The sequence below is a fragment of the Hemiscyllium ocellatum genome, chromosome 6, assembly GCF_020745735.1.
Source record: "Hemiscyllium ocellatum isolate sHemOce1 chromosome 6, sHemOce1.pat.X.cur, whole genome shotgun sequence".
In the NCBI taxonomy this organism is placed as follows: Eukaryota; Metazoa; Chordata; class Chondrichthyes; order Orectolobiformes; family Hemiscylliidae; genus Hemiscyllium; species Hemiscyllium ocellatum.
The window spans coordinates 75281189-75309125 of NC_083406.1; the positions used below are offsets into that span (position 1 = coordinate 75281189).

Consider the following 27937-nt stretch of genomic DNA (forward strand, 5'->3'; position numbering starts at 1 on the left):
TTAAAGCTTAGCCACACACCAATTCGGATGCTCCAAGTGAGGAATGACCCATCATGTTGCGCTACTCTGCCCAAATCACCAAAGAGAGAGCCTACAAGAAAAGCAAGCTGACTTCTCACTTTACAAAGAGAAATCTGGGGATGTTGGTGGATGTTGTGTTGGTGAGATTGTAGTCCTCTTCCCCGTGTACTGACTTGGAGGCCATGCCATCAGACAGAGCTGAAAATGTGTTGTTGGAAAAGCGCAGCAGGTCAGGCAGCATCCAAGGAGCAGGAGAATTGACGTTTCGGGCATGAGCCCTTCTTCAGGAATGAGGAAAGTGTGCCAAACAGACTTCGATAAAAGGTAGGGAGGAGGGATATATTTCCCTCCCCTCCCTTATCAGCGTTCCGAAAAGACCACTTCCTCCATGACTCCCTCGTCAGGTCCATACCCCCCACCAACCCAACCTCCACTCCCGGCACCTTCCCCTGCAACCGCAAGAAATGCAAAACTTGCGCCCACTCCTCCTCCCCTCACTTACCTCCAAGGCCCCAAGGGATCCTTCCATATCTGCCACAAATTCACCTGCACCTCCACACACATCATTTACTGCATCCGCTGCACCCGATGTGGCCTCCTCTATATTGGGGAAACAGGCCGCCGACTTGCGGAACGTTTCAGAGAACACCTCTGGGATACCCGGACCAATCAACCCAACCATCCCATGGCTCAACACTTCAACTCCCCCTCCCACTCCACCAAGGACATGCAGGTCCTTGGACTCCTCCATTGCCAGACCATAGCAACACGACGGCTGGAGGAAGAGCGCCTCATCTTCCACCTGGGAGCCCTCCAATCACAAGGGATGAACTCCGATTTCTCCAGTTTCCTCATTTTCCCTCCACACCCCCCCCCCCCCACCTTGTCTCAGTCCCAACTCTCAAACTCAACACCACCTTCCTAACCTGCAATCTTCTTCCTGACCTCTCCTCCCCCACCCCCACTCCGGCCTATCACCCTCACCTTAACTTCCTTCCACCTATTGCATTTCTAACGCCCCTCCCCCGAGTCCCTCCTCCCTACCTTTTATCTTAGCCTGCTTGGCACACTTTCCTCATTCCTGAAGAAGGGCTCATGCCCGAAATGTCGATTCTCCTGCTCCTTGGATGCTGCCTGACCTGCTGCGTTTTTCCAGCAACACTTTTTCAGCTCTGATCTCCAGCATCTGCAGTCCTCACTTTATCCTATGCCATCAGACATAGCCTGGATCCTAATAGCTGCACAGATCATTCATTGCAGGGTCACTGTTAAGTCAGATAGTGCCCAGTGCCAGAGAAAGTTAATGATCTTATGTGCTCTGTGATGCTCAGTACCACCCTCCTCTCTCAGATACTTCATATTTGCTTTTCATTTCTCTTTTTTAGTACGGGGTGGTGGGCATGTTCCTTTTTTTAAACCAAGACTGCCTTGGGTCAAATTATAGCTGGGATAGCTTGAATGCCCACTTTTAATTTTCTTGTTGTAAGATGTGTGTAACATTTTTGCACTTTGTTTTGTCTGGGTTTGGGGCATAGCTAGAAGGAGCCACGCAGGTGTTAGTGAGTAGTATGACCCCTGTGGGCAAGGTCTCCTCTCTTTGAGTTATAGGTTGGTTCATTGTAGATGTAATTGTTAGAAGTTTTGATGTAGTAGCTTTTGTAGTTGTGTTTTCAAGTTTATAAGAACTGTTTACTGTTTTCACTTGGTCCGCGATGAATGGGGTTTTTCCTCCTCGGGGTGTCACTGGCTGTTTCGGATGGCTATGGCTAACCGTTTAAATGGTGCACCTGGATCGTTAAGGGAGTCATTCACTGATTTTAAGAGAAAAAAGGATACTTTCAAGCCTTAGAAAGGAAAGGGTCAATGTAGCCTTGCTGCAAGAAGCAGATCTAACCGATAAGGAACACTTAAAGTTGTAGTAGAGATGGTTCAGCAGGGTGGTTTTTTTTCATCCTTTTAATTCAAAACGTAGAGAAGAAGCTATACTCATTCAGAAGAACTTTCCATTTCAGTTGTTATACCAAATTAGGGATGAATATGGGCGGTTTCTGATCCCTAAAGCTTTAATACACGGAGAAGACTATAGGATCTCGAATTTATATTTCCCCCCGGCACACCCCTTCAAATGTTTAACGGATGCACTCTCCAGATTGATGGCACTTTGGGTGTGTCATGCAATTATAGGGGGAGACTTTAACCGACTTGTGGACCTCAAGGTGGTTAGGATGCCGAGGGGTCTCACAGATATATCCCCGCAATCCAGGCAGCCGGTGGATCTGAACAGGGAGCTGGGGTTGGTGGATGTGTGGAGAGGTCTTCATCCTGAGGGTAGGGACTTCACCTTTCTTTCTAACCCACATAAGTGCTATACTAGGATCGACTTTTTTTTTGCCCCATTGACCTTTTTGAATTCAGTGCTGTCCTGCAGAATTGGGAACATAGCCATTTCTAATTATGTGGCAGTGTACATGGAGGTTAAGGCCAGTAGTGTTAGGACAGGCTCGGGCCCTGGAGTATGGATCCTTTCCTCCTGAAGGACAGCAAGTTCATTGAGTATTTTCTTGTGGGAATTTAGAATTTTTTGGGACATTAATTCGGGTGTGACCAGTAATCCGTCAGTACTATGGGAGACTGCCAAGGGGTTTGATTATTTCTTGTTCAGCAATTTGGAAGTAGCAGAAGGGAGAACAGCAGTGTATGCTCGAGGCTCAACTGAAGGCAGCCGCGACAGCATATTTTGACAGACCGTCTGCAACTAAGTTGCAGCAGATGACAGCCCTCCTGGCTGCTTTGAATGCTGTGCTCGCCTAGACAGCAAAGAGGGAGATTTCCTTTGTGAAACAGAGGTTATTTGAGTATGGTGATAAACTAGGTAGGTATTTGGCCAGAAGGAAGACTGACCCCCAATCTATCACGTCCATTAGAGTGTGTACTGGTACTACCACCTGCTATACCAACAATATTAATGCAACATTCAGGAAGTTCTATTCTGGTTTGTACTGCTTGGAAGGCTGTGTGGACAGATTGGCAAAGATGGAATGCTTTTTTAAGTCCTTGCACCTCCCAGGTGTAACTTCAGAGTAGGCGTCTCTTTTAAAATGCCCCTCTAATCCAAGAGTTACAGAAGGAGGTGAGGCAGCTCCAGAGTGATTTTCAGAGAGAGTTTTATTAGGAGTTCATAGACGTGCTGGCCGGGCCAATGTTGGATATGTACAATCATTCGTACAGTCAGGACTGCCTCCCATCCTCTCTGAGAGAAGTAAATATTTCTCTTATTCTCAAGAGAAGGAAAGCCCCAGAGGATTGTACTTTATACTTCGGGCGGCACGGTGGCACAGTGGTTAGCACTGCTGCCTCACAGCGCCAGGGACCTGGGTTCAATTCCCGCCTCAGGCGACTGACTGTGTGGAGTTTGCACGTTCTCCCCGTGTCTGCATGGGTTTCCTCCGGGTGCTCCGGTTTCCTCCCACAGTCCAAAGATGTGCGGGTCAGGTGAATTGGCCATGCTAAATTTACCGTAGTGTTAGGTAAGGGGTATATGTAGGGGTATGGGTGGGTTGCGCTTCGGCGGGTCGGTGTGGACTTATTGGGCCGAAGGGCCTGTTTCCACACTGTAAGTAATCTAATCTAATATAGGCCCATATCGCTATTAAATATGGACTTTAAAAATTTGTCGAAAATGCTGGTATTGAGGCGAGAGAAGGTCTTGCGTTTCGTTGTAAAAGAGGACCAGACAGGTCCTCTAATAATATTAAAACCATAAGACATAGGAGTGGAAGTAAGGCCATTCGGCCCATCGAGTCCACTCTGCCATTCAATCATGGCTGATGGGCATTTCAACTCCACTTACCCGCAGTCTCCCCGTAGCCCTTCATTCCTCGTGACATCAAGAATCTATCAATCTCTGCCTTGAAGACATTTAGCGTTCCGGCCTCCACTGCACTCTACGGCAATGAATTCCACAGGCCCACCACTCTCTGGCTGAAGAAATGTCTCCACATTTCTGTTCTGAGTTGACCCCCTCTAATTCTAAGACTGTGTCCATGGGTCCTAGTCTCCTCGCCTAACGGAAACAATTTCCTAGTGTCCACCCTTTCCAAGCCATGTATTATCTTGTAAGTTTCTATTAAGTCTCCCCTTAATCTTCTAAACTCCAATGAATACAATCCCAGGATCCTCAGCCGTTCCTCGTATGTTAGACCAACCATTCCAGGGATCATCTGTGTGAATCTCCGCTGGACAAGTTCTAGTGCCAGTATGTCCTTCCTGAGGTATGGGGACCAAAACTGGACACAGTACTCCAAATGGGGCCTAACCAGAACTTTATAAAGTCTCGGTAGCACAACGGTGCTTTTATATTCCAACCCTCTTGAGATAAATGACAACATTGCATTCGCTTTCTTAATCACGGAGTCAACCTGCATGTTTACCTTTAGAGAATCCTCGTCTAGCACTCCCAGATCCCTTTGTACTTTGGCTTTACAAATTTTCTCACCATTTAGAAAGTAGTCTATGCTTTTATTCTTTTTTCCAAAGTGTTTTTTCCAAGCATTTGCTCACATTGAATTCCATCAGTTTCTCCCAAACTGTCTTGATCCTTCTGTAGCCTCCCCACTTCCTCAGTACTACCTGCCTGTCCACCTAACTTCGTATCATCGGCAAACTTTGCTAGAGTGCCCCCAGTCCCCTCATCCAGATCATTAATATATAATGTGAACAGCTGCGGCCCCAACACTGAACCCTGCGGGACACCACTTGTCTCCGGCTGCCATTCCGAAAAAGAACCTTTTATCCCAACTCTCTGCCTTCTGTCAGACAGCCAATCCTCAATCCATACCAGTAGGTCACCTCGAACACCATGGGCCCTCCCCTTGCTCAGCAGCCTCCCGTGTGGCACCTTATCAAATGCCTTTTGGAAGTCTAGATAGACCACATCCACTGGGTTTCCCTGGTCTAACCTACTTGTCACCTCTTCAAAGAATTCCAACAGGTTTGTCAGACACAACCTCCCCTTACTAAATCCATGTTGACTTGTTCTAATCAGACTCTGCTCTTCCAAGAATTTAGAAACCTCATCCTTAATGATGGATTCTAGAATTTTACCAACAACCGAGGTTAGGCTAATTGACCTATAATTTTCCATCTTTTGCCTTGATCCTTTCTTGAACAAGGAGGTTACAACAGTGATCTTCCAATCATCCGGGACTTTCCCTGACTCCAGTGACTTTTGAAAGATCTCAACCAATGCCTCCGCTATTTCCTCAGCCACCTTTCTCAGAACTCTAGGATGTATCCCATCGGGGCCAGGAGATTTATCAATTTCAAGATCTTTTAGCTTTTCTAGCACTTTCTCTTTTGTAATGGCAACCATACACAACTCAGCCCCTGACTCCCTTTAATTGTTGGGATATTACTCATGTCTTCCACTGTGAAAACTGATGCAAAGTACTTGTTAAGTTTAGATTAGATTAGATTACTTACAGTGTGGAAACAGGCCCTTTGGCCCAACAAGTCCACACCGACCCGCCGAAGCGCAACCCACCCATACTCCCACATTTACCCCTTACCTAACACTAAGTTCTCCTGCTATTTCCTTATCTCCCATCACTCGGCTTCCAGCATCGGTTTGGAGTGGCCAATGTCTACTTTTGCCTGTCATTTGTTTCTTATGTATTGAAATAAACTTTTACTATCATTTCTAATATTACTGGCTAGCCTACCTTCATATTTGATCCTCTCCTTCCTTATTTCTCTCTTTGTTATCCTCAGTTTGTTTTTGTAGCCTTACCAATCTTCTGATTTCCCACTGCTCTTAGCCACTTTATAAGATCTCTCTTTTTCTTTAGTACATTTCCTGACTTCCTTTGTCAGCCATGGCTGTCTAATCCCTCCCAGGAGGGATTAGGAAAGTACTAAATATTGTTCAGGTGTGCCAGCAAGGATCAATCCCAGGCTTGTTAGTCTTCCTGGATGGAGAGAAAGCGTTTGACTGGGTGGAGTGCCATATCTCTTTCATGTCCTGAAATGTTTGGTCTTAGAGAGGTCTTTGCCAGGTGGATGACAGTGTTGTACAATGAACCTAAAACAGCAGTTGTCACTAATGGTATAAGGTCTGACAATTTTAGTATTAGCCGAAGCAGCCAACAAGGATGCTCCCTCTCCCCATTGCTCCTTACGTTGGTGATTGAGCCGTTGGCAGAGGCCATTCGGAAGCTAGGGTCAGGCAGGCATAAGATCAACCTTTACACAAATGGCGTTCTTCTCTTTCTAACTATCCCGATGATAACAGTGCCCCGTTTGATACAAGTGATTAATTTATTTGGCTCTTCTTGGAGTATAAATCAATTTTATGAAATCAGAGGCCATGCCTGTCAGGGATCTTATTAGAGTACCCAATGTTGGGGGTGGAAACCAATCCACTTTCAGATGGTCACAGGGAAGTTACTCATATTTAGGAATTTTTACCATCCTAACCTTCAATCAATTATATAAGGCTAACTTCGTGCAGTTGCTAGAGAAGATAAGACAGGACCTTTGGCACTGGGAGGATCTTCTGATATCCTGGTTGGTCAAATAGCTCTGGTTAAAATGAATGTCCTTCCTTGTTTATTATATCCCATGTGAATGCTCCCGTTGCTGCCCAGGCAAGTGCTACAAAAACTTCACAGTTGGTTCGGCTCTTTTATCTGGCGTCGCAGGCGGCCTCTTATTAAGTTTGCCGAATTGCAGCTTCTGCAGGGGATGGAGGGGGGTGTGGACTTTAAGGGATATCAACTAAGTTACCTAATATTCTGTGTGGCTGATTGGGCTTGCCAGGACCCGTGGTCAGTTTGCTGGATATTGAGGCCTTCCAGGCAAAGTGTCCCCTCATTAATCTGTTGATCATGGGCAAGATGAGAACTGTTATGGACCATTTCAGAAATCCGATTGTCCTTAATAAAGCATGGAGAATGATGCGATAGAGTGAGGACAGTTTACAAAAAACTTCCCCTTTTACTCCCATAGTAGGATTGGTAGGAATCCAGCTGGGATTGATGGATTCTGGCTTTAGGCTCTTGGAGTCCAGAGGAGTTTCTTGCTTGGGAGACTTATTTGATGGGAGGTTATGATGTCTTTTGACTAACTGAACGAGAAATATGAGCTGTCTAGGAGGGACCTCTTTCGTTACTTTCAGTTTAGAGACTTTATGCAGAAAAAGACTACATTATTGGTTAGTCAGATATGGAGACAAGAGTGCTTCGGTCCATGGGCAATCTCTCGGTTAGCACCTTCTATTATTTATTAGGAAGTAGTGTCTTGAAGGACATCGAGCTGCTCTGTGGAATTTGGGCTCAGGAATTGAGGGTGGAGATCTCACCAGAGGAGTGGGAGGATATTTGGGAGACAGTAAGGAAGATTTCAATTTGCAAAGGACATAGGCGATGCAATTGAAGGTACTCCACAGGGTTTATTTGGCACCGGAGCAGCTTGCAAAATTTAAGACAGGAGCATCCCTAATGTGCACCAAATGTAAAGTAGACATTAATACTGTGGTCATGCCACAAGCTTGGTACTGTGGTCATTGCTGTAGTCATGCCACAAGCTTCATAGGTATTGGTGCGCTATAGCGAGTGTTTTGGAAGGGGTCTTGGGAACCAAGGTCAAGGTAGATCCGGTGTCCCTCCTCTTGGGTTCACCGAATCTCCCCTCTTTGGTCGTGCATGGAAAGAAATTGTTTAGTATTCTTTCATTTTGTGCAAGGAAGAACATTCTAATGAGCTGGGTGGCAGAAAATCCCCCAGGGCTCTCGGGGTGGCGTAGGTTAGTTATAGAATGCATTCCACGACTTCCTTGCCAATGGTGCACCCGAAAATAGAACTTTTTTATAGGACGTGGCAGCCCTTTCTGAACCATATAGACTTATCAGCAATTTCAATGTATTTTTATCTCTGGGGAAGAGCACGCAGACAGCCTGGAGGAGAGTCTATAGAGAGGCACTGTCTGCTTTTTTTGTCTGCACACACATGGCTGAAACAGGATTTTGGGGACAGGGTGGGATGCCGATAAGTGATTAGGGTTCAAGAACATGGTTTGGAAGATGAGAGCCAAAAGGATGGGGTTATGAATTATAACAATTATTCATTCCTTCCTGGCACAGCAATAAAAGAGGAAAGTTGGCTTGGCCATAATTTACAAAAGAAATTAGGGTTAGTTCTCGAGTCAAAGTGGGGATATATAAAATTGACACAAAAAAAAGCAAGCCAGAAGATTGGGAACTGTTAGAATGCAGCAAAAGAGTGCAAAAATTTTGACCAACAAGGAGAATAATAGAGTATGAGAATAACATTGTGGGAATATAAAAGCAGACAATAAAACATCTGCTTTATTGTCTTATGAAAAGAAAAAAAGATTAGTAAACACAAGTGTAGGTCCTTTACCGGCAGAAGCCATGGAAATTATGGAGATGGTAGAAGAATTGAACACACACACACACTTTGGTTCCATCCTCACAAAAAGGGAAAAAACAAAGGGTCTGGTAAGAGGGCAGAATTGAAGGAAATCTATATTACTAAGAAAATGGTACTAAGAGAATGAATGATTTGACAAATTATTAGGAATTGATATCCTACAGCCCACAGCTCGAAAAGAAAGCGGCCCTAAAAATATAGAATGCATTGGTGGCCATCCTTCTAAATTTAATAAATTCTAAATTTGTGGAGCAGTTCCCAGAGAATGGGGGGTTCCAAATGTAATCCTACTCATTAAAAAAGGATGTAGAGAGAAAAAAAACACAATTACGGACCAATTAGCTTAACATCAACTGAAGTAAAATAAAAGATGTGACAACAGAACATCTCAAAAGCATTTCCGGGATTGGACAAAAGCCAGTGTGGCTTTATGAAAGGCAGATTTTGCTTAACAAATCTATTGGATTGTTTTGAATAAAATAGAATAAGAGAGAACCAATGAATGTGATTTGTTTTTCAGAAGGCTTTTGATAAAGTCCCTTATAAGAGGTTATGACCAAAGTTAAAGCACGTTGAATAGGGTTAATATGTTGGTATGGATTGAGAACTTGTTGACAGGCAGGAAACAGGTTGAGAAGAAATGGGCCTTTTTCTGAGTCTCAGGCATTGATTAGCCGGTTACTGCAAGGATTAGTGTTTGGGCCCTATTAATGAAATGTATAAATGATATCGATGAGAGGACCAAATGCAACCTTTCTAAGTTTGCTCATAATGCAAAACTGGGTGGGATTGTAAGTTGTGAGGAGGATGCAAAGAGCTTTAAAGTGATTTAGACAAGTTGAGTGGGAAAATACATGCCTGATGCAGTACAAATTGGCTAAATATGAAGTTATGTTGTTTGATATGAAGAACAGAAAAGCAGAGTATTGTTTAAATGGGGATATATTGGGAGATGTGAATGTATAAAGGTTCTGGTTGTTGTATATCAATGAAAGTAGACGGACAAGTGCAGTAAGCTCTTAGGAAGGCAAGTTGGCTTTCATTGTAAGACTATTTGAATTCAGAAGTAAGAATGTCCTGCTGTGATTATTAGTGAATGTACACCAGGAAAATGTAGGCAGTGTTGGTCTCCAAACCTAAGAGAAGATATACTTGGCTTGGAGGAGTGCGCAGCCGAGGCCTACTAGCCTGAAACTGGGATGGCAGAACTGTTGTATGAGAAGAGCTTGGGTCAACTGGGCCAGTATTCACTATAGTTAAATGGATGTTGGAATTTTATGAAGTTGTAATAAAGCTGAAAATCACACCACCAGATTTAATCACACCACCAACAGGTTTAATTGGAAGCAATAGCTTTCGGAGTGCTGCTCCTTCATCAAGTGGTTGTGGAGTATACGATTGTAAGACACTGAATTTATTGCAAAGGTTTTCATAGTGATGTAAATGAAATTATACATTGAAAAATACCTTGATTGTTTGTTAAGTCTTTCATCTGTTAGAATGACCATGTTGGATTCAGTTCTTTCATATGGGCAGCACGTTGGCAGAGTGGTTAGCGCTGGTTAGCACTGCTGCCTCACAGCGTCAGAGACCCGGGTTCAATTCCCACCTCAGGCAGCTGTCTGTGTGTTCAGCTTTATTACGATTTGGAGATGCTGGCGTTGGACTGGGTGTACAGAGTTAAAAATCGCACAACACCAGGTTATAGTCCATCTTTTAATTGAAAGATTTAAATAGAAGCAATAGCTTTCGGAGCACTGTTCCTTCATCAGGTGGTTGTGGAGTACACAATTGTAAGATACTGAATTTATAGTAAAAGTTGATGTAAATGAAATTATACATTGAAAAATACCTTGATTGTTTGTTAAGTCTCTCATCTGTTAGAATGACCATGTTAGTTTCACTTCTTTCAAATGTAAATCGCAAAACTTTTAGAAAAGGTTTTGCGATTTACATATGTATATATTAGATTAGATTAGATTACTTACACTGTGGCAACAGTGTAAATCGCAAAATCACAAATCTGTGTGAAGTTTGCACATTCTCTCCTTGTTTGCGTGGGTTTCCTCCGGGTGCTCCGGTTTCCTCCCACAGTCTAAAAATGTGCAGGTTCGATGAATTGGCCATGCTAAATTGCCCCTAGTATTAGGTGAAGGGGTAAATGTAGGGGAATGGGTCTGGTTGGGTTGCTTGCTCTTCGGAGGGTCGGTGTGGACTTGTTGAGCCGAAGGACCTGTTGCCACAGTGTAAGTAATCTAATCTAATCTAATATATACATATGTAAATCACAAAACCTTTTCTAAAAGTTTTGCGATTTACATTTGAAGGAAGTGAAACTAACATGGTCATTCTAACAGATGAGAGACTTAACAACAATCAAGGTATTTTTCAATGTATAATTTCATTTACATCAACTTTTACTATAAATTCAGTGTCTTACAATTGTGTACTCCACAACCACCTGATGAAGGAGCAGTGCTTCCAATTAAACCTTCCAATTAAAAGATGGACTATAACCTGGTGTTGTGCGATTTTTAACTCTGTACACCCAGTCCAACACCAGCATCTCCAAATCGTAATAAAGCTGAACAGATTAGATGTAGAGAGAATGCTTTCCTTTACTGGGGAGACTAGAACTGGGGACAAACTGTCAGGATATGAGGTAGACTGTTTAGGGCTGAATAAGTATACTTTTTCACTCAAAGGATAGTGAACCCATTGAATTCTCTACCACAGAAGGCTGTGGGAGCCAAATCACTGAATATATTTAAAGAAGCAGTGTTTGCTGATACCGACAATTGCAGGCGACTACACACGCATGCTCATTAGGGGACATGCTCTTCCAAGCACGGATGTCATCACGTAGACTTTGTATGATGTCGTACACAACTGCATTACCATGCATGTTTAGGGAAGTGCACTTGATTTTGAAGAGGCGGTGTGAGTAGTCAACAAAGAGAGCCTAAGGATAGGGAGGCCCTCTCCATCTCATTTCTGTGCTCCCTCCATTCATATACCCTCGCCTAATTCCCCTTGGGTTTTCTCCCAAAACCTGACAACATCCCCCTGCTCTTTCCCCTCCCCTGTCCCAATCTCTCTCCCTGTACACTGCCCCAGTCCTGATTTCCTACCTTCCCTCCACCACATCTTCTGAAATCTGTATATGCATAATTTAAAGCAGTGCATACCGTGCATGTATTGGTGCCAGCAAACACAGCCATTCAAAAACATAGACAAGTAATTTTGTTCAGATCTTAACGGCAAGAGATATTGGGAGAAAGTAGAAATATGGGATCGAGATATCCTCAGCGAGGTTCTTATTAAATTTTATCACAACCATTGAGGAAATGAAATGTCAATCAAAACAAAGCTAGCACTCCAATAAAAGCTGTGTCAACATTGCCTGTTGAGCTCAGTGCATTAATTATTCTTCTAGTTCAGTCAAGCATACAGAATGAGTTTGTCTAGGAATTGTTTCAAACAGGCTAAACAATAGTCAGCTATTTGTTGATCCAGATGGCCTTTTAAAAACCTGATCTTTGATAGAGCTGTGTTTTTCAAGACCTATGCGTTAATTTACATAAGATTAAGTGATAGAAAGTAGATAATTTTTTTTGTCATTTAAACAATGGATGGCAGTGATTGATTGACTTTGAGAAGGTAAGTCAGACAATGCATTTCACAGAGAATGATGAAATTTTGTGTGGTTCCTGATTCATGACTAAAGTTCCACTATGATTTACCACATCTCTGAGATTCCTTGAATCGTTTCTACTGACAGAACAGGTTTAACTCTATAAATATTTTCCTGAGGTTGGGGAAAAGGTTTGAAATGCCTGCTCCCATAGCGGAGTGGCAAAAGTGAGAATACAGATGAGCCCAATACCGACACCCTTGTTCCTTACTGTCAGAAATGTGACTTGGGTTAAGAGTCCAGAAATTAAGTCTTGATTCTGCCTGATTCCATGAAAATCTAAGCTTTTTGTCCTCCTCACATCTTACTTTCTAACTTATCTTTGTATCATAAGCAAATTTGGTTATAATAGACTCTGTCCTTTCACCAAAGTCATTAACGTAGATTGTGAATAGCGAAGCCTCCATATTGATTCTGTCAAACCCCTTTGAAAACTATGCCAACTTTGAAATGACCCAGTTATCCTGACTCTCTTTTTCTTTGTTAGCCAATCCTCTGTCTATGCTGAAATATAACCCTCAACTTTGTGCCTTTATATCTTGTGCTGTGACCTTTTGTATGGTACCGCGGGGTGACTGCATTTTTGAAATCCAAATACAATATATCTGCTGTTTTCCCTTTATTCACCCTGCTCAAAGTTCTCTAATAGATTTATCAAACATTGCTAGGAGCCTTTTGAATTGAAGCTGTCTAGTCTAGCCTGGGAACCCACACAGCAAGCAGAGATGCAAATCGCTTTTGAAAAAGTAGAGTTTTTCATGACCATTTGTGTTGTATTGCAGGATTTAAAGATCCTAAAACTATTTCCATTGCCTGCAGAGAAGCTAAGATAGATAGCGAATAGGGTGACTGGTGGGTGAAGGGGTAGGGTGCCAGGTAGATAGTGTTTGGAATGCCAGGTGTGTGAAGAAGTGCTGTGCCAGGCAGTGAGTGAGTGGGCTTCCAAGTGGATGAAGTGCTTAGATGGCAGGTCACTGGGATATTGCTTAGGGTACATTGGAGAGTGAGTCAGGGGCTGTTGGACATTTCCAGTCTGGGCATGTGGATCAGAGGATTGGGATGAGGGGTAGTTGGATCAGGCTGTGTTAGGTCTATGGAGAGTGAGTAAAGTTCAGTTGCATGAAAACCATTAGGGGTGTTTTCATTGGGAGCTGAGTCGAGAGTATGGTGCTGGAAAAGCACAGCAGGTCAGGCAGCAGTTAAGGAGTAGGAAAATCAATGTTTTAGGCAAAAGCCCTTCATCAGGAAGCACCACACTCAACTCTAATCTCCAGCATCTGCATTTTTGCTCCATTGGGAGTTGTGAGAGTCTGGTCTCGGGCCAGTTAATGCAGCTTTGGATCTGTGCAGAGATGGTGGGCGTTGCGACCAAGAGGAATTGGCAGGGATTGAATTCATGGGGAATCAGTGGGTGTGGGTCCATGTGGTATCAGCAGGGATTGGTCTATGGATACCTGGTGGGGGTTGGTTCTATGGCCATATGCCAGGGATTGGGTCCATGAGGTGTCGCTGGGGTGGGTCAGTGGAGAGTTGCCAGTGCTTGTTGGGGGTAGGGTCCACGGGGAGCTGATGATAGTGCGGTCCATGGGAGTCATGGAGGGTGGGGTCAGTAGGATTTGGGTCTGTGGGGCATTGGCAGGGGTTTGAGTTCATGGAAAGTTGGTACGGGCTGTGTCCATAGCAAGTCATCCATTGGGATCCAGCAGGAATTGACAGGGATTGGGTCCATGGCGAGTCAGTGGGGTTGTGTTTATGGGGATTGGGGTGGGGGCCTTGTCCATGGTGGGAGTCAGCAGGGATTGGGTCCATGGAGAGTTGGGTTTTTGCGGAGATGGTGGTCTGGTCAATGGGGAGATGGTGGTCGTCAGGTCCATGGGAGATGATAGGGGTTGGTTCCTTGTGGAGATGGTGGGGCTCTGATCCTTGTAGTTATGCTGGGGGTTGGATCCTTGTAAGATGGTAGGGTCAGGTGTTTGCAGAAATGGTGGGTGTTAGATCTGCAGAGATTTGAGTGTTGAGTTCAGCTGTGGGAGGACTTTGGTGGTGTCTGTGGTGGGTACAGTGTTGGAGATGGTTGGCTAAGAGTCAAGTTTGGAGAAAGATCTGAAATTGTTGTGTCCAGAGAGATGGGGAGGAGTTATGGAATGGTTTGGCACTATGTTCAGCTGTCCCTGGCCATCAAAAGTGGGGTGTCAACAGTGAGTTGGGAGGCTCAGTTTCATACTTAGCCTAGAGTTAGCTAATTTTAATTTCTCTAAGTTTTTTTAGTCAATTTGAAACTGGAAGTCTCTGACTCCAACTCTAAATTATTCAAAGCCTTCCTGGGTGATGCTGGGTAATTACTCAATGAAAGTTTCAACTTGCAGGGCAATTCCTGGGGAGTCCCCTATATTGGGCCTCCTGTATGGTCCTGATGCACAACTCCAGTATTTGGTGCTACAATGATTCTTCTCGTCAGAAGATCTAGGCCATTATGTCAATTTGTCAACATCAAATGTAGCTTGCTACAGTTCAGCTTCAGCTTGCAGATGTACACAAGCTGTCAGCTGGCTTCAGCATGTCTTTGTCTATGCAGTGTGTTATTTACAGTGTGTTTGCAATCTTTCATTACTTTATTATATTTGAGGTCAAGAATGTTGAAGCAATATTTGTTTTCTTTTCACTATTTTACTTGTTTTATTATTGCACCAATGGAGTTTTAATATACTGTGTCTATTTATATTTGTTTTGCTATCAGGAAATGATATCCATTATTTCAAATGTTAAGCAGGATTTACTTTCTTATAGGAATGAAAGAATTGTCCCCACCACCTTTGAATCTGAAGCGTCTCTTAACAGAGACGTTGGCAGCTGAGCCGGTTCTCATTATAATTTCGCCTGGTGCTGATCCTTCCCAAGAGCTTCAAGAGTTGGCCAGTGAAACTATCGGGAGAGAAAATTTCCATGAGGTATGGAAACAAGAGGGAAACATTCACATAGTATCAAACTGTCATTCCCATTACTTATCTAGAAAATGATACGGTTTTATTTACAAATGAACATTTAAAGCACTCCTATGATATCCAGTGAATACTCTTTAGTAAAGATAATAAGCCATTTATTGATATCCACTAAAACCTTTGCTGAATAGTAGTTAGAGTAAAAGATAGTATTTTAAGTATTTGTTGACTAATTAATAATTATAGGTTAAAAATTGGGCACTGCGGTAACTCTGTTGTGTTATGTATTTGTTGTACCAACCAGAAGTCTTTAGGGCCATTTTAAAAATTGGATATATAGTCAAGTAAATTAAACTGATCATAATATATGGAGCTCTCTTTATTTTTTGAGTGAAATGCATACAAAAATTCTATTTGAAGTCAAAATTATTAATTCAACTCTAAGCATGCAGAATGGGTTTGTAACTAGCAATTTCAATATAGTTACATGGGAGCTGGTGAAATTTAGTAGAATGAATAAGCAGAGCATATAGACAAGTAAGAACTTTAAAGTAGTCGAGGAAAAGAATTTAGAATACATAACTAAGCCGTGTTTCTATTTTGTCATTTACCAAACCCATTAAAAAAGCACTTTAACTTGCATTTAAAGAGATAAAATTAAGAATCAGAGAAATTATGATAATATGTATAGGAATCTGATTACACTTGAAGTCCTGTGGACAGTTCTGCAGCTTGGATTCAATTTTAGTACCAATTAGCCTCTACTTCCTAAAGTGTATGTTAAAGCAATTGCTGGGAGTCCTGGAGTCTATTGAACTGCCTTCCCAGTCCCTTCCTCCAGACCCTTTCTTTTGTCTTTTTCTGGAATGTATGTATGAAAAGTTTTATAAAGGGTTTTTGAGTTTTTTACTAGTAGAGATTATATGTCAATGGTTCGTAATTGTTTACCTGTATATATAATCCATTTTCTTGTAATAACTAGAATTAATATTCATTTGTACTTTTGGCTCCAGCTCATCTACACTTAATTCTACTATTGCTTGTACTGGCATCTATGTAAACAGTACTTGCAATGCATGTCATGTTCATGTTTTCAAAATCAAGCAGTAATCCTTCATCAGTCGTTGATTCAAAACAATTCTTTTCCGTCCACAATCAAAAATACAGAAAATAAAAAGACCCCCACCCTCTCATATTAGGAATATAACCTTGATACCGATTATTGACTAGGAGAAAGTGAGGACTGCAGATGCTGGAGATCAGAGCTGAAAATGTGTTGCTGGAAAAGCGCAGCAGGTCAGGCAGCATCCAAGGAGCAGGAGAATCGACGTTTTGGACATGAGCCCTTCTTCAGGAATGAGGAAAGTGTGCCAAGCCAGGCTAAGATAAAAGGTAGGGAGGAGGGATTTGGGTGAGGGGCATTGGTTAAGGTCAGGGTGATAAGGTGAGGGTGATAGGCAGGAGTGGGGGTTGGGGCGGAGAGGTCAGGAAGAAGATTGCAGGTTAGGAAGGTGGTGCTGAGTTCAAGGGTTGGGACTGAGACAAGGTGAGGGGGGGGAAATGAGGAAACTGGAGAAATCTGAGTTCATCCCTTGTGGTTGGAGGGTTCCTAGGCGAAAGATGAGGTGCATCCGCAAGAAATGCAAAACTTGTGCTCACACCTCGCCCTTTACTTCCCTCCAAGGCCCCAAGGGATCCTTCCCATATCCGCCACAAATTCACCTGCACCTCCACACACATCATTTACTACATCCCCTGCACCCGATGTGGCCTCCTCTATGTTGGGGAGACAAGCCGCCTACTTGTGGAACATTTCAGAGAACACTTCTGGGACACCCGGGCCAACCAACCTAAATACCCCATGGCTCAACACTTCAAATCCCCCTCCCACTCCACCAAGGACATGCAGTTCCTTGGACTTCTCCATCACCAGACCATAGCAACACGACGGCTGGAGGAAGAGCGCCTCATCTTCTGCCTAGGAACCCTCCAACCACAAGGGATGAACTCAGATTTCTCCAGTTTCCTCATTTTCCCTCCCCCCTCCACCTTGTTTCAGTCCCAACCCTCGAACTCAGCACCATCTTCCTAACCTGCAATCTTCTTCCTGACCTCTCCGCCCCCACCCCCACCCCCACTCCGGCTTATCACCCTCACCTTAACCTCCTTCCACCTATCGCATTTCTAACACCCCTCCCCCAAGTCCCTTCTCCCTACCTTTTATCTTAGCCTGCTTGGCACACTCTCCTCATTCCTGAAGAAGGGCTCATGCCCGAAACGTCGATTCTTCTGCTCCTTGGATGCTGCCTGACCTGCTGCACTTTTCCAGCAACACATTTTCAGCTCCGATTATTGACTGCATAGTTATCTGCATGTGGTTGCACACAAGTTAGACATTGAGGTCATAGAATTCCTTTCAGTTCCCGTATACGACAGAGTTAACATGTGGTGCCATCAAAGTGATGTGTGTGCAGTCATTGGCACAGTGTCCCATGGGATAGCTTGTACTCTAGAGCACTATCTAAATTTTATTGGTAGGAGGGAATTAACTTTTGTTAGCTGTTAATAAATAGGGAGCATCAGTGATGTAACCATGCAGGCCAAACAATGATTTGTTGCAAAGTCCTCAGCCTGAAAGAAGCTAGATGCATAAAAGGTTATTACCAACACCACCTCACAGCTACTGGAAATGGAGTTTTTGCCTTGCTTTGTGGCTGGCAGCAAGTGGCACTTGCAGTGAGTACCTCATTACAGAAGTAATGAGACTTCACATCTTGTTCCATGCTGAAGTTCAGGTGCAAGATGAATGTGGCCAGCTGCTGACAGCTATTCTCCTACTCCTCATCTAAATTGCAGGAAAGATTGTGTATGATGCATAGAGTCCCTGTCTCTAGACAAGAAGCACCATGTTTGAATCTCACCAAGGAAAATATGTTCATGATATAGCGAAGCTAGTTGAGTATCTATCTGCAAATCCAGAACATATCAGTGGTATCCACAAGGGAATTCAGTTAACGTGGGAGAGATTCCAGGTCAACTCTGAAATTGAAAGAATGTTGGTTCTACTACTGTTATTACCCTATGAAACTTTGCATGGTGCTTCTGCAACTCGGATTCCCTAATGACCGATAACACAATGTACATTGCCCACTGATGCAGAATTGAGACAACAACCAGAAACTCATCTGAAGTAATCTTGACTTCTTGAAGTGCACTTTCTACTGGTGAATATGTGCTCATCTTTGAGGTTACAAGAGGAAGTTATGTGGAGTGTTGAGCTCTAAAAATGTCACTGCTGGCTGTCAATTCACCATTGAAAATGAATGATGTCAAGATCCATCTGCTATGCATGCTAGTAGCAACTGTGTGTGTAAATACCCTCACCATGTGTTGTCCAGGATAACTTATACCGATCCACATTTCACGCTTGTCTACAAATTACAAAGTCTGTGTGTAGACTTATTGAGAAAGATCAAAAGCAATCTAAAAAGGTCACACCTATCCTGAGAGGTTATAGTCATCTGAAACAAATGAGTAAACTGGGAACTTCTTTAGCGAAGAAAAATGCGGAGTAACATGATGGATCTATAGAGATGAAATTCTTATATTCTTCCTTATTGCAGAGCAATGACGTCTGTTATCTATCTGGTAAATACCTAATCTGGGTATTTACAGCCCCTTATTGGGCTAGTTGCTGCAGCACAACTATGTAAAGTAGATAGAATATTACCTTTCCACTGTCCTGTCCTGTCCTCCCCTAATACAGATCCAACTTGGGCAGGCCCTGAAATTGGAAATGCGCCTTCCATTTTAAATTTGAAATTGAATGTTCAAATGAATTTGTTATCAAATGGACTGAGCTAAACATTATACAGCTCATGGCATGTCCTGGTTGGCATGAGTTGGCAAGTGGGTGTGCAAGGCAGGCAGGAATGGGAAGGCTACTTTTTTAAACCAAAGTGATTTAAAAGGCAGATAAGCTGGCTAACTTATCCTATAAATCATGCCCAATTCATATTAGAGCCAGCCCCAATAGTCCTCCCCATCTGACTTCCATAATTTTCAAATGCACCTGGCACTACCACCAGTTCCAGTGGCCAGGCTGCCTCATCCCCCCCTGCACTTAATTCAAGGGTGTTACCTGGCTTCAGGATCTGTGAAGGTGCTGTGTGGGCCTGTGTGTTATCTCAGCAATACCCACAACTCTGCCAGTGCCTGAGCAGTTGGCTAATTGAGTCGGTTTAGAAAACTCAGAAATGAGATTTCCTCTTCCTGAGAGGCAGAATTGCCATTCCTGATCTGTTTAGCCTCTGGGAAGGAATTAGGATTATCTTGTCGGCAAGACATTTGGACTGTGGGATGCGTTGTTTTTAGATGCCTCAGCTGATGCTTGCGAGGGGGGGATGTGGGAAAGCAATACACACCCCCATAAAATCCTACTCCCTCATCCCAGGTATCAGTGTTTTATTCATTCGCAGGATGCGGGCATTGCTGGCTAGGACAGCATTTATTGCCCATTCCTAATTGCCCCGAAGGTAGTTGAGCACCAACCAAATTGCTTTGGGTTTGGAGTCCTATGTAGGCTAGATTTTCCTCCCTGAAGGACAGTAATGAACCAGATGGGTTTTTCATGACAATTGGCTTTTTTTATTGAATACACATACCACCATCTGCCATGGTGGGATTTGAACCCGGGTCCCCGGAACATTAGCTGAGTTCCTGGATTAATAATCTAGTGATAATACCTTTAGGCCATTGCATCCTTCCATAATTATAGAATCTGCTCGATTCTATTCTTTGCCTTTGAAACAAATAGCATAGAAAGTAATTGCTACTGGGTTAACATTTTAAACCTCCAATATTTGCCCTTGCAATTCAGAATATTTCAGAAAGCTTGTAATATCAATGTGAGGACATAATTTGGTAATACAATGGGAAAGATATATGTTTGATATCATTAGGTGATCCATTTAGTCTAAAACATTATTTTCTCTTTTTTGATCAAAAGTCATTTTTAGAAGGATCATAATATTTTAAGACTTGGCCAATTGATTTCTTGGATGGGAGCTTGTAATAGCAGGTAGAGAGCTAACAATGCAGGTCGAAAAATGTAAAAATATTTAGAGCGCCAAGATTTCATGCATGTAAATCATCTCTAAAGAACTTGATAATGCAGTTTAATTGATTTTAAAAGATGGGATTGCAGGCAGAGTGTAAACGTCATCCCCCTACTTGAGAAAGAATGTAAGTGTATCAGATGCAATTCAGTGAAGATTCACTCAATTGAGGCCTGGGAAGAAGAGTTATCTTAGAAAGAAAGATTTATTCTGTATCCATTGAATTATAGAAAACTGAGAGGTAATCATATTGGAGTACATAAGACCTTGAGGTGACTTTATATGGAGAATGCTGAAAGGAGGTTCCCCCCGTGATTAAGGACAGATTACATCTAGGGAATACAATTTACAAATAAGGAGTCATCCATTTAAGATGGAGATGAGTATTTTCTCTCTCCAATAATGGAGAGCTTTTGAAATACTCCTCCCCAGAGACCATTATAGGCAAGGTCATTGAATATTTGTACAACCGAGTAGGTGAATTCCTGACTGACAAGGGAGTAAAATGTTATTGGGGTAGATAGAAATGTGAAATTGAATCTGCAATCAGAACAGTTAAGGTCTTACTAAATGGCAGATCTTGAAGCCTCAAAAGGACTAAATGGCTGACTCATGCTCCTAATTTATATGCTTTAATGTAATTAATATGTGCTTTTAAAAAAGATGGTGGAAATCATAGAACTTATCTTTTATAGTGCATATCCGATACTATAATATATCAGTTAACTTATTATATCAGTTAAGTTTTAATGTATGATATCACAGCCGTTTAGTTCTCTTTGTTTAACTAGCCACTCATGATTATTAAACATTTATCATTTCAAAGGCATTAGCAGAGACAAAAAAATTACGTTTTGTTCTACCTCTGCAGGTGGCTATGGGCCAGGGTCAAGCTGATATAGCCATCCAAACATTAAAAGAATGTGCACGCAATGGAGAATGGTTGTGTTTAAAGAACTTGCATCTGGTTACAGTCTGGCTGCCAGTTTTAGAAAAGGTAAGGATTGTTTAAATGTATTTAGAGTTACAGTCAGCCCTTATACTTAAAAACACTGCCAACCAGTGAGTATTTTGTTTTTATAATATGTTAAAATGTTCACTGGATAAATCTCTTGTCACAGTAAACTGTACATGACAATTTTTCAAGCCATTATGAATATCATAACCTTGACTGCTGGAATGTCAAATCTTTGATATTTTTATACACAAACTGATTTTTGTTTTGATTGAGTATTTTTAGTTTAGGTTTCTGATCCATCTGCTATATATTTCAATAAAACCATTCTTGTTAAAGATTTATGAGAAGGAAAATATTTGCAGTTAACAACCAAAGAATCAAAATGGGAACCATATTATATCTACACAGATAGCTACACAGTCCATTCCACACTGGGCAGCAGTAAGTTGCCAGTTAAGGGGAATTACTGCTTGTTAACTGGTTTCTTGATAACCCACTCACCTTATTAATATTTAGCTTTCTTTCTCCCCAACTCTGCAAACAAGCTAAATGTTGAGAAAAGTTCAAATGAAATCCAGTGAGTACACAACAAATTCAGGTTGCTGCTTGCTCTGAAGGACTTCCATGTGGGGCACCAGGCACCAACATCACGTTCCATGGGCAAGGGCACGTTTCATGGGCAAGGGCCACACTCACCCACTTCCATTGACATCTGACATGCACCTGTCTTTAAGAACCCTTGTGTGGCACATCTTTGATCCACTTGCAGGATGCTTCTGAACTTCAGTGCTGCACCTTGAGATGAACTTGCAGCTTTCATTGCAATGCTTCAACAACGACATTGTGAATTCAGAGACACATGCACAGTTCATGCACTGCACCAGGCTACATCTCCAGGCTCATCACTTGTTGCCATAGTACGCACTCATTCTGAGCTGAGCTGGGTGCTCCGAGCATTCCTGTCCTGCATTGCCTTGCCTTGCACTTTTGCACAGACACAAAGGAAAGAAACTTGTCTTGGTTGTTCTTCCTCAGCCAAGCGAAGGAAGATAGTCTTTGCTTGGGAGTCCTGATATGGTTGATAAAGGGCAGCCTTCACACCAGTTGAGGGACTTGGGAAGGCTTGGATGTACAGTTAGTGGTGTTGAGTGTTGAAGATAACGGAGAGTGACGGAAAATGTTGAAGGCAATAATAAGAGTGCTAGAGTATAAGCCTTGGTAGTGGATCCGGTAGCAGAGATAGAATGAGTGTGAGGTTCAGAGAGAAGATGGTGGCACTTATGTTGGCAGAGTGAAGAAGGGTATTAATGTTTTGCCTACCGTGTTGCACATTCCTACAGACAGCTTGTACTGCTTTAACCTGGTGGGGGTGTGGTAATCTCCATCCAAATTGGCATTGTTTGTGACTTCTATTGTTAGTCCTGGGAAAAGAGGAAGTCTTGCGTCTGTACTTACACATTCAGTAGGACCTTCACTTGCCTGCAAAGAGGAGAGCTGATTTCTTCTTTATGTCATGTCCAGTGGAAACCTTAGGAACCATGCAGGCCAGCTCTATGAAGATAGTGCTTTTCCCAGTGCACAATGGCTTTTAAAAATGTTGTGGAGACAAGGGATATGGTGAATTCTGGGATATTTACTGAGTGGTGAGTTCTTCTGGGAACAGCATGTAGTAAGATTGGGACAGAATCAAATGTGAGGGATGTCATCAGGGCAGGGTAGGTAGTTAATGAGCTTAAAAATGTGTTGCTGGAAAAGCGCAGCAGGTCAGGCAGCATCAAAGGAACAGGAGAATCAACATTTCGGGCATAAGCCCTTCTTCAGGAAGAAAGGCTTATGCCCAAAACGTCGATTCTCCTGTTCCTTTGATGCTGCCTGACCTGCTGTGCTTTTCCAACAACACATTTTTAAGCTCTGATCTCCAGCATCTGCAGTCCTCACTTTGTCCTTCATGATAGTTAATGAGGCAAGTTTGGTAATTAATGAACACTTCATAAATTTAAAGGAAAGATTTTAAAATGTAATTGAGAAGAAGTCATATCTTCGAATATTTTATAATCTTTGAGGTTACTTACCTCAAATTACTGCCAAGTTTATTGACAGTGGTCATGTAAATAAAATATACCTGTCCAGGAATGTATTTCAATTCTTTGTATGGAGCTTAGCTGGCGCTAAAGAACAAGCAAAATTTGTGCAAAAAAAATGGGAATCTATTTTCTGGGTGAAAAAGTAAGGTTAGGTAGACTCCACCCCGATCACCATCCTGGAAATGTGATGCATGTCATTTTGGAAAGCATATGCGAAGTTTGCTGTGTGCTGACTGAAATTAGCATTAGGTGCTTTTGACTTTACAAGTGTGAGGCTCCATTCCAGTTTTAGAACTGCAATCCAAAACTGGATATTCATTTATGCCATGTATACTTGATCCAGTTTTTCTTTTGGTTTTCTGATCACTAATTCTTAAACTGAGGCCATAGATAAATTGATAAGTACATTTTACCCCAGCATATGTCTTATTTTCTTTTTTTATTCAAGTTTTTTTAATCACAAAATAATCTTAATGGTTAGGAAAATATTTAAGAATAAGATTTTTATTTAACTCCACCTATAATACTAAAGCGCCTAACTTTATGAAATGGCTGATGAAGTTTGATACTCTAAAATCAACTGTGCATTAGAGTGCATGGTGAGGTAAGAAGGACCAACCAAACCAACAAGAAATGTTATGGCTTGGGAAACATTGTTTAGATTTATTAGCCTAACACTACCCAGATGAGAAGTGTGAAATTGTGCGAGGATTTTCTTTTAGGTAATGTAACTAACTGATTATTTATGTACCAAGATATTTGAGATATTGAAACCTCCAGGAAGGACACACATGAAAAGGAATATAAATTGGCAGAAATTAACTTGGAGTCTAAAACCATAATAATTTCATTAATATATTACAGTGGACTATGATACCGCAAGTCTGTCATGCTGTTGAATTAATCATGTTCCTGACTTTGGACTGCCATAAAAGTTATTTTGAGTGAGAAGAGAGATGTCTTTATTTTAGAAGAACACAGCAAGCTTTACATATTTAGTGTTGTTTTCATCAGTTTTAATTGTCTAAATGTAGATGGCATAATTTGCTTAAATTTGGGCAGTCCTGAATTATTCTCCATGTGGCATAATACATTTGATAGCATGTTCATTTGAATTTTTCTCATATTTCCTGATATCACTGTTCTAATTTACTTGTCATTTTACTTATTACAAAATCAGCTTTCACAATCTCAATATTTTTTGTGATGTTACCACTTTAAATTTGACGCTGTTCTCATGAGGTCAGACTTATTTGAATCTATGCACTGGTATCACAAAGTGGGATCACTTTGTGTTACTATTCAATTTAATGGGCCAATTTCTTTTCTTTTGAAATGTTCAGTAAGTATATTTTCAAACCCACAAGACTTAATCCATTTGAAATATTAGCCTTTTGTTTATATTCTTTCCCCTAAAGCACCATTTTAAAAATGTGTGAATGTCATTCATTTTAAGTTATTTTATTTTTATAAATGGAGGTTTGGGTGGGTTAATGGCTTTTTCAACTTTGTGGTGATACTCCCTAAAAGTGGTGCATGTGATAATATGGTTTCCTAGTTCTAGTTTACCAATTAACTGAACAATAATAGATCAAGACCTATTTTTCAAGATCTATTATTCAAGATTTGTGGGGCAGCACAGTGGCTCAGTGGTTAGCACTGCTGCCTCACAGCGCTAGGGAACCAGGTTTGATTCCGGCCTCGGGTGACTGTGTATGTGTGGAGTTTGCACATTCTCCCCCTGTCTGCGTGGGTTTCCTCCCATAGTCAAAAGATGTGCAGGTTAGGTGAGTTGACCATGCTAAATTGCCCATAGCGTTCGGGGATGTATAGGTTAGGTGTATTAGTCGGGGTAAATGTAGAGTAGCAGGGTCGGGGAATGGGTCTGGGTGGGTTGCTCTTTGGATGGTTGGTGTGGACTTGTTGGGCCAAAGGGCCTGTTTCCACAGTGTAAGGATTTTGTTATGACAAATAGCACTGCTTCCTGAATAAAGGAAAACTTTCTGGCTTGTTTCATCTTCTAGTTCTGATTTCTTAAGGAATGAGCATACTTCAAGAAGAAAAATCTTTAAATTCGGAAATGGATCATAAATATCATCTGAAATTCCTTCTACTATTCTGACTGTTCTATTTATATAAAATCAGTTAGTGTCTTTCCTAAAATATGATAAGAAATTTTAGATGATTATTTTCAGGGCAGAATCTTATAGGGGCCTGAATAATGTGAACTATGGCATGAAATTAGGGAATCGTCTGAGAACTCCAAGAAAATCCATTTGGACATTCGAGCAATGGGTTGCATTTTCCAAGTTTGAAGATGTGATTCACACTAAGCAGCAGCTATTAATGCGAATTATTATTAATTAACAGCCTCATTAACCTTACATCTTGCTTCATTAATATGTAGCTCCCTCTCCTAAAAATGGCATGATGAAACTAGATATCAACAGTACCAATAATGAAAATTTGAGCAAGTACTATATGATTGCAAATTTAAATTCATCTATGGGAACTACAATTGTTTAGAAATAATTTTTTTTCCAATTAAAGTAATGCATGATAATTCAACAATAGTTATAGGAGAACTGAGATTTATTCATGCAAATCTTTAATAGATCTAAAGTTTTGCAAGATTTCCCTCCCCATTTAACCCTTTTTTAGGCATCCCAAAATCAAAAGCAGAAAATTGATGAGAATGGCCATAGCTCTAATGAATGAACTGCACAGCTTTCAGCTTCCTTATGGGGCATAAAACTCCTATTGCATGTAAGTAGCAAACAGAAAACACTGTTTTCTTTCCCATTTTAAGACTGGTCTATAATAGTGAAAAAAACTGTTGAGGTTTATTTGCAGTGAGCTAAATATGCTGCTGTGGCAAATGCCGTAAGAAACTTGGTTAAAAGAAAAGCTTGTGCTCTTGCTTGAAGTTGCAAGCAAATTTTTCAATTTTCTTTTGTTTTTAAATTTTCTTTTCCGAAATAACCTTTAAGCTCCTGTGTTATGTGTTGGATCTGAAAGGCTGCAATCAATGTGTCAGGCTGAGTCTGAAAATTTCTGGTGTCCATGAGTTTGCACCATTCTTCTCTTCATGTACTGATGTGAATAGGGCTACTTCACTCTGATGTTTTGGCAATGCTCAAGACAGCTGCACTTCCCACACAAAGCACTAACTGGGTTATGTCAGCTTCCATCGCTGCAGGCATAGCTCATTAGGGAAGCTTGCGGATGATTTAAGGTCAGAGCTTCCTGCCAAGCAAGTCCCATCATTACACTTATTTTTTGGCAACAAACATAGTGATTTGAGAACCACTCATTGCTTCAAATCCATTAGATGTTAAAGATAGAGGAAGATGCAGGACTCTGGGGAGCACGTAGGTCGGTGAAATTCCTTTAGATCTAACTCAATACAGATATAGTGGGTTGCATGGTGTCCTTATATTGCTGTGCAAGAAATAGGGATCAGTGTACTAAAGAAAATAATATTTGTTTCATAAGTTGCTGTTGCAGCTTTAAGATCAGCATGGTCCAGTTTTGTTGGCATTTTTATTTTAATGTCCTAAAGATTCTGTAGATACAGTAGTAGCCATTTGTATATTATGTTTGTTCGCAAGAGATTACAATTCTATGTTTTCAACAACCTGTCCATGAAACATACTCTATCATGGATGAAGTCAGAAGTCACTCGACACTAGATTATAATCCAACAGATTTATTTGAAATTGCAAGCTTTCTGAGCCCTACTCCTTCATCAGGTGAGGTATAGGGAAGCACACAGGCACAGAATCCACCTATATATTCTATGTGCCTGTGTGCTTTCCTCTACTTCACTTGATGAAGGAGCAGCACTCCGAAAGCTCGTGATTTCAAATAAACCTGTTGGATTATAATCTGGTATCGAGTCACTTCTGACTTTGTCCACCTCGGTCCAACACCGGCACCTTCACATCATGACTATCATGGATGGACTGAAAGACTGCTCACCAGCTGTCCTGGATTCTTGGAAACTACACTCCAGGAAATAATCATAAGTACAACTCCTGCTTTTCACAATCAGCAAGATTCCTTCGCTCAGAATTGCCCTCTGATTTTTCCTAAACTCTAATCTTTTTCAGATGCACAAAGCAAGTATTGCATATGGACTTTCAAACCCCACTGTGCTGCAGTGAACTATTAATGACACACCGTTTCCTGTGAGCGCTAATTGTTTACAAGACTTCTCTGGAGCCCTGACCTAAATTTGCTGCCTACTAATTACAGTGACATGCAACTTCCCTGAGTTCTCTCTCTCTCTCTCTCTCTCTCTCTCTCTGTCTTTGGCTTTATCTCTCTTTTGGAAAGAACGACGACCTATTTCCACATCATGGTGATCATTTGGTTTGGAGCAGAACTGTCAGGTTGTGATGTTCCCATGGATCCACTCTCATTGTCTTTCTAAGTGGTAATGGTCCTGGGTTTGGAAGATGACATAGGAGAAGTCTAGGTAAATTTCTTTTGTGCGTCTTGTATTTTCTACCACTGCAGCTATTGAGCATTGTTGATGGAGGGAGAGAATATTTGTAAATGTGATAATCAAATGCACTGCTTTGGCTTGAATGGTAACAAGCTCCTTGAGTATTGTTGGAGTTGCACCCATCTAGGCAAGTGGGGGAGTATTCCAGCGTACTCTTGACTTGTGCC

At 41.7% G+C, this 27937-nt stretch overlaps 1 protein-coding gene across 1 annotated transcript in view; it reads left to right on the forward strand.

Moving 5' to 3' along the window:
* dync2h1 (dynein cytoplasmic 2 heavy chain 1) overlaps positions 1-27937 on the forward strand; it is a 561613-nt gene that overhangs the window by 402782 nt on the left and 130894 nt on the right. The window contains exons 77-78 of the mRNA XM_060826048.1: positions 14950-15110; positions 21090-21215. Coding sequence (XP_060682031.1) covers positions 14950-15110; positions 21090-21215 — 287 coding nt within the window. The remainder of the gene's footprint in view (positions 1-14949; positions 15111-21089; positions 21216-27937) is intronic.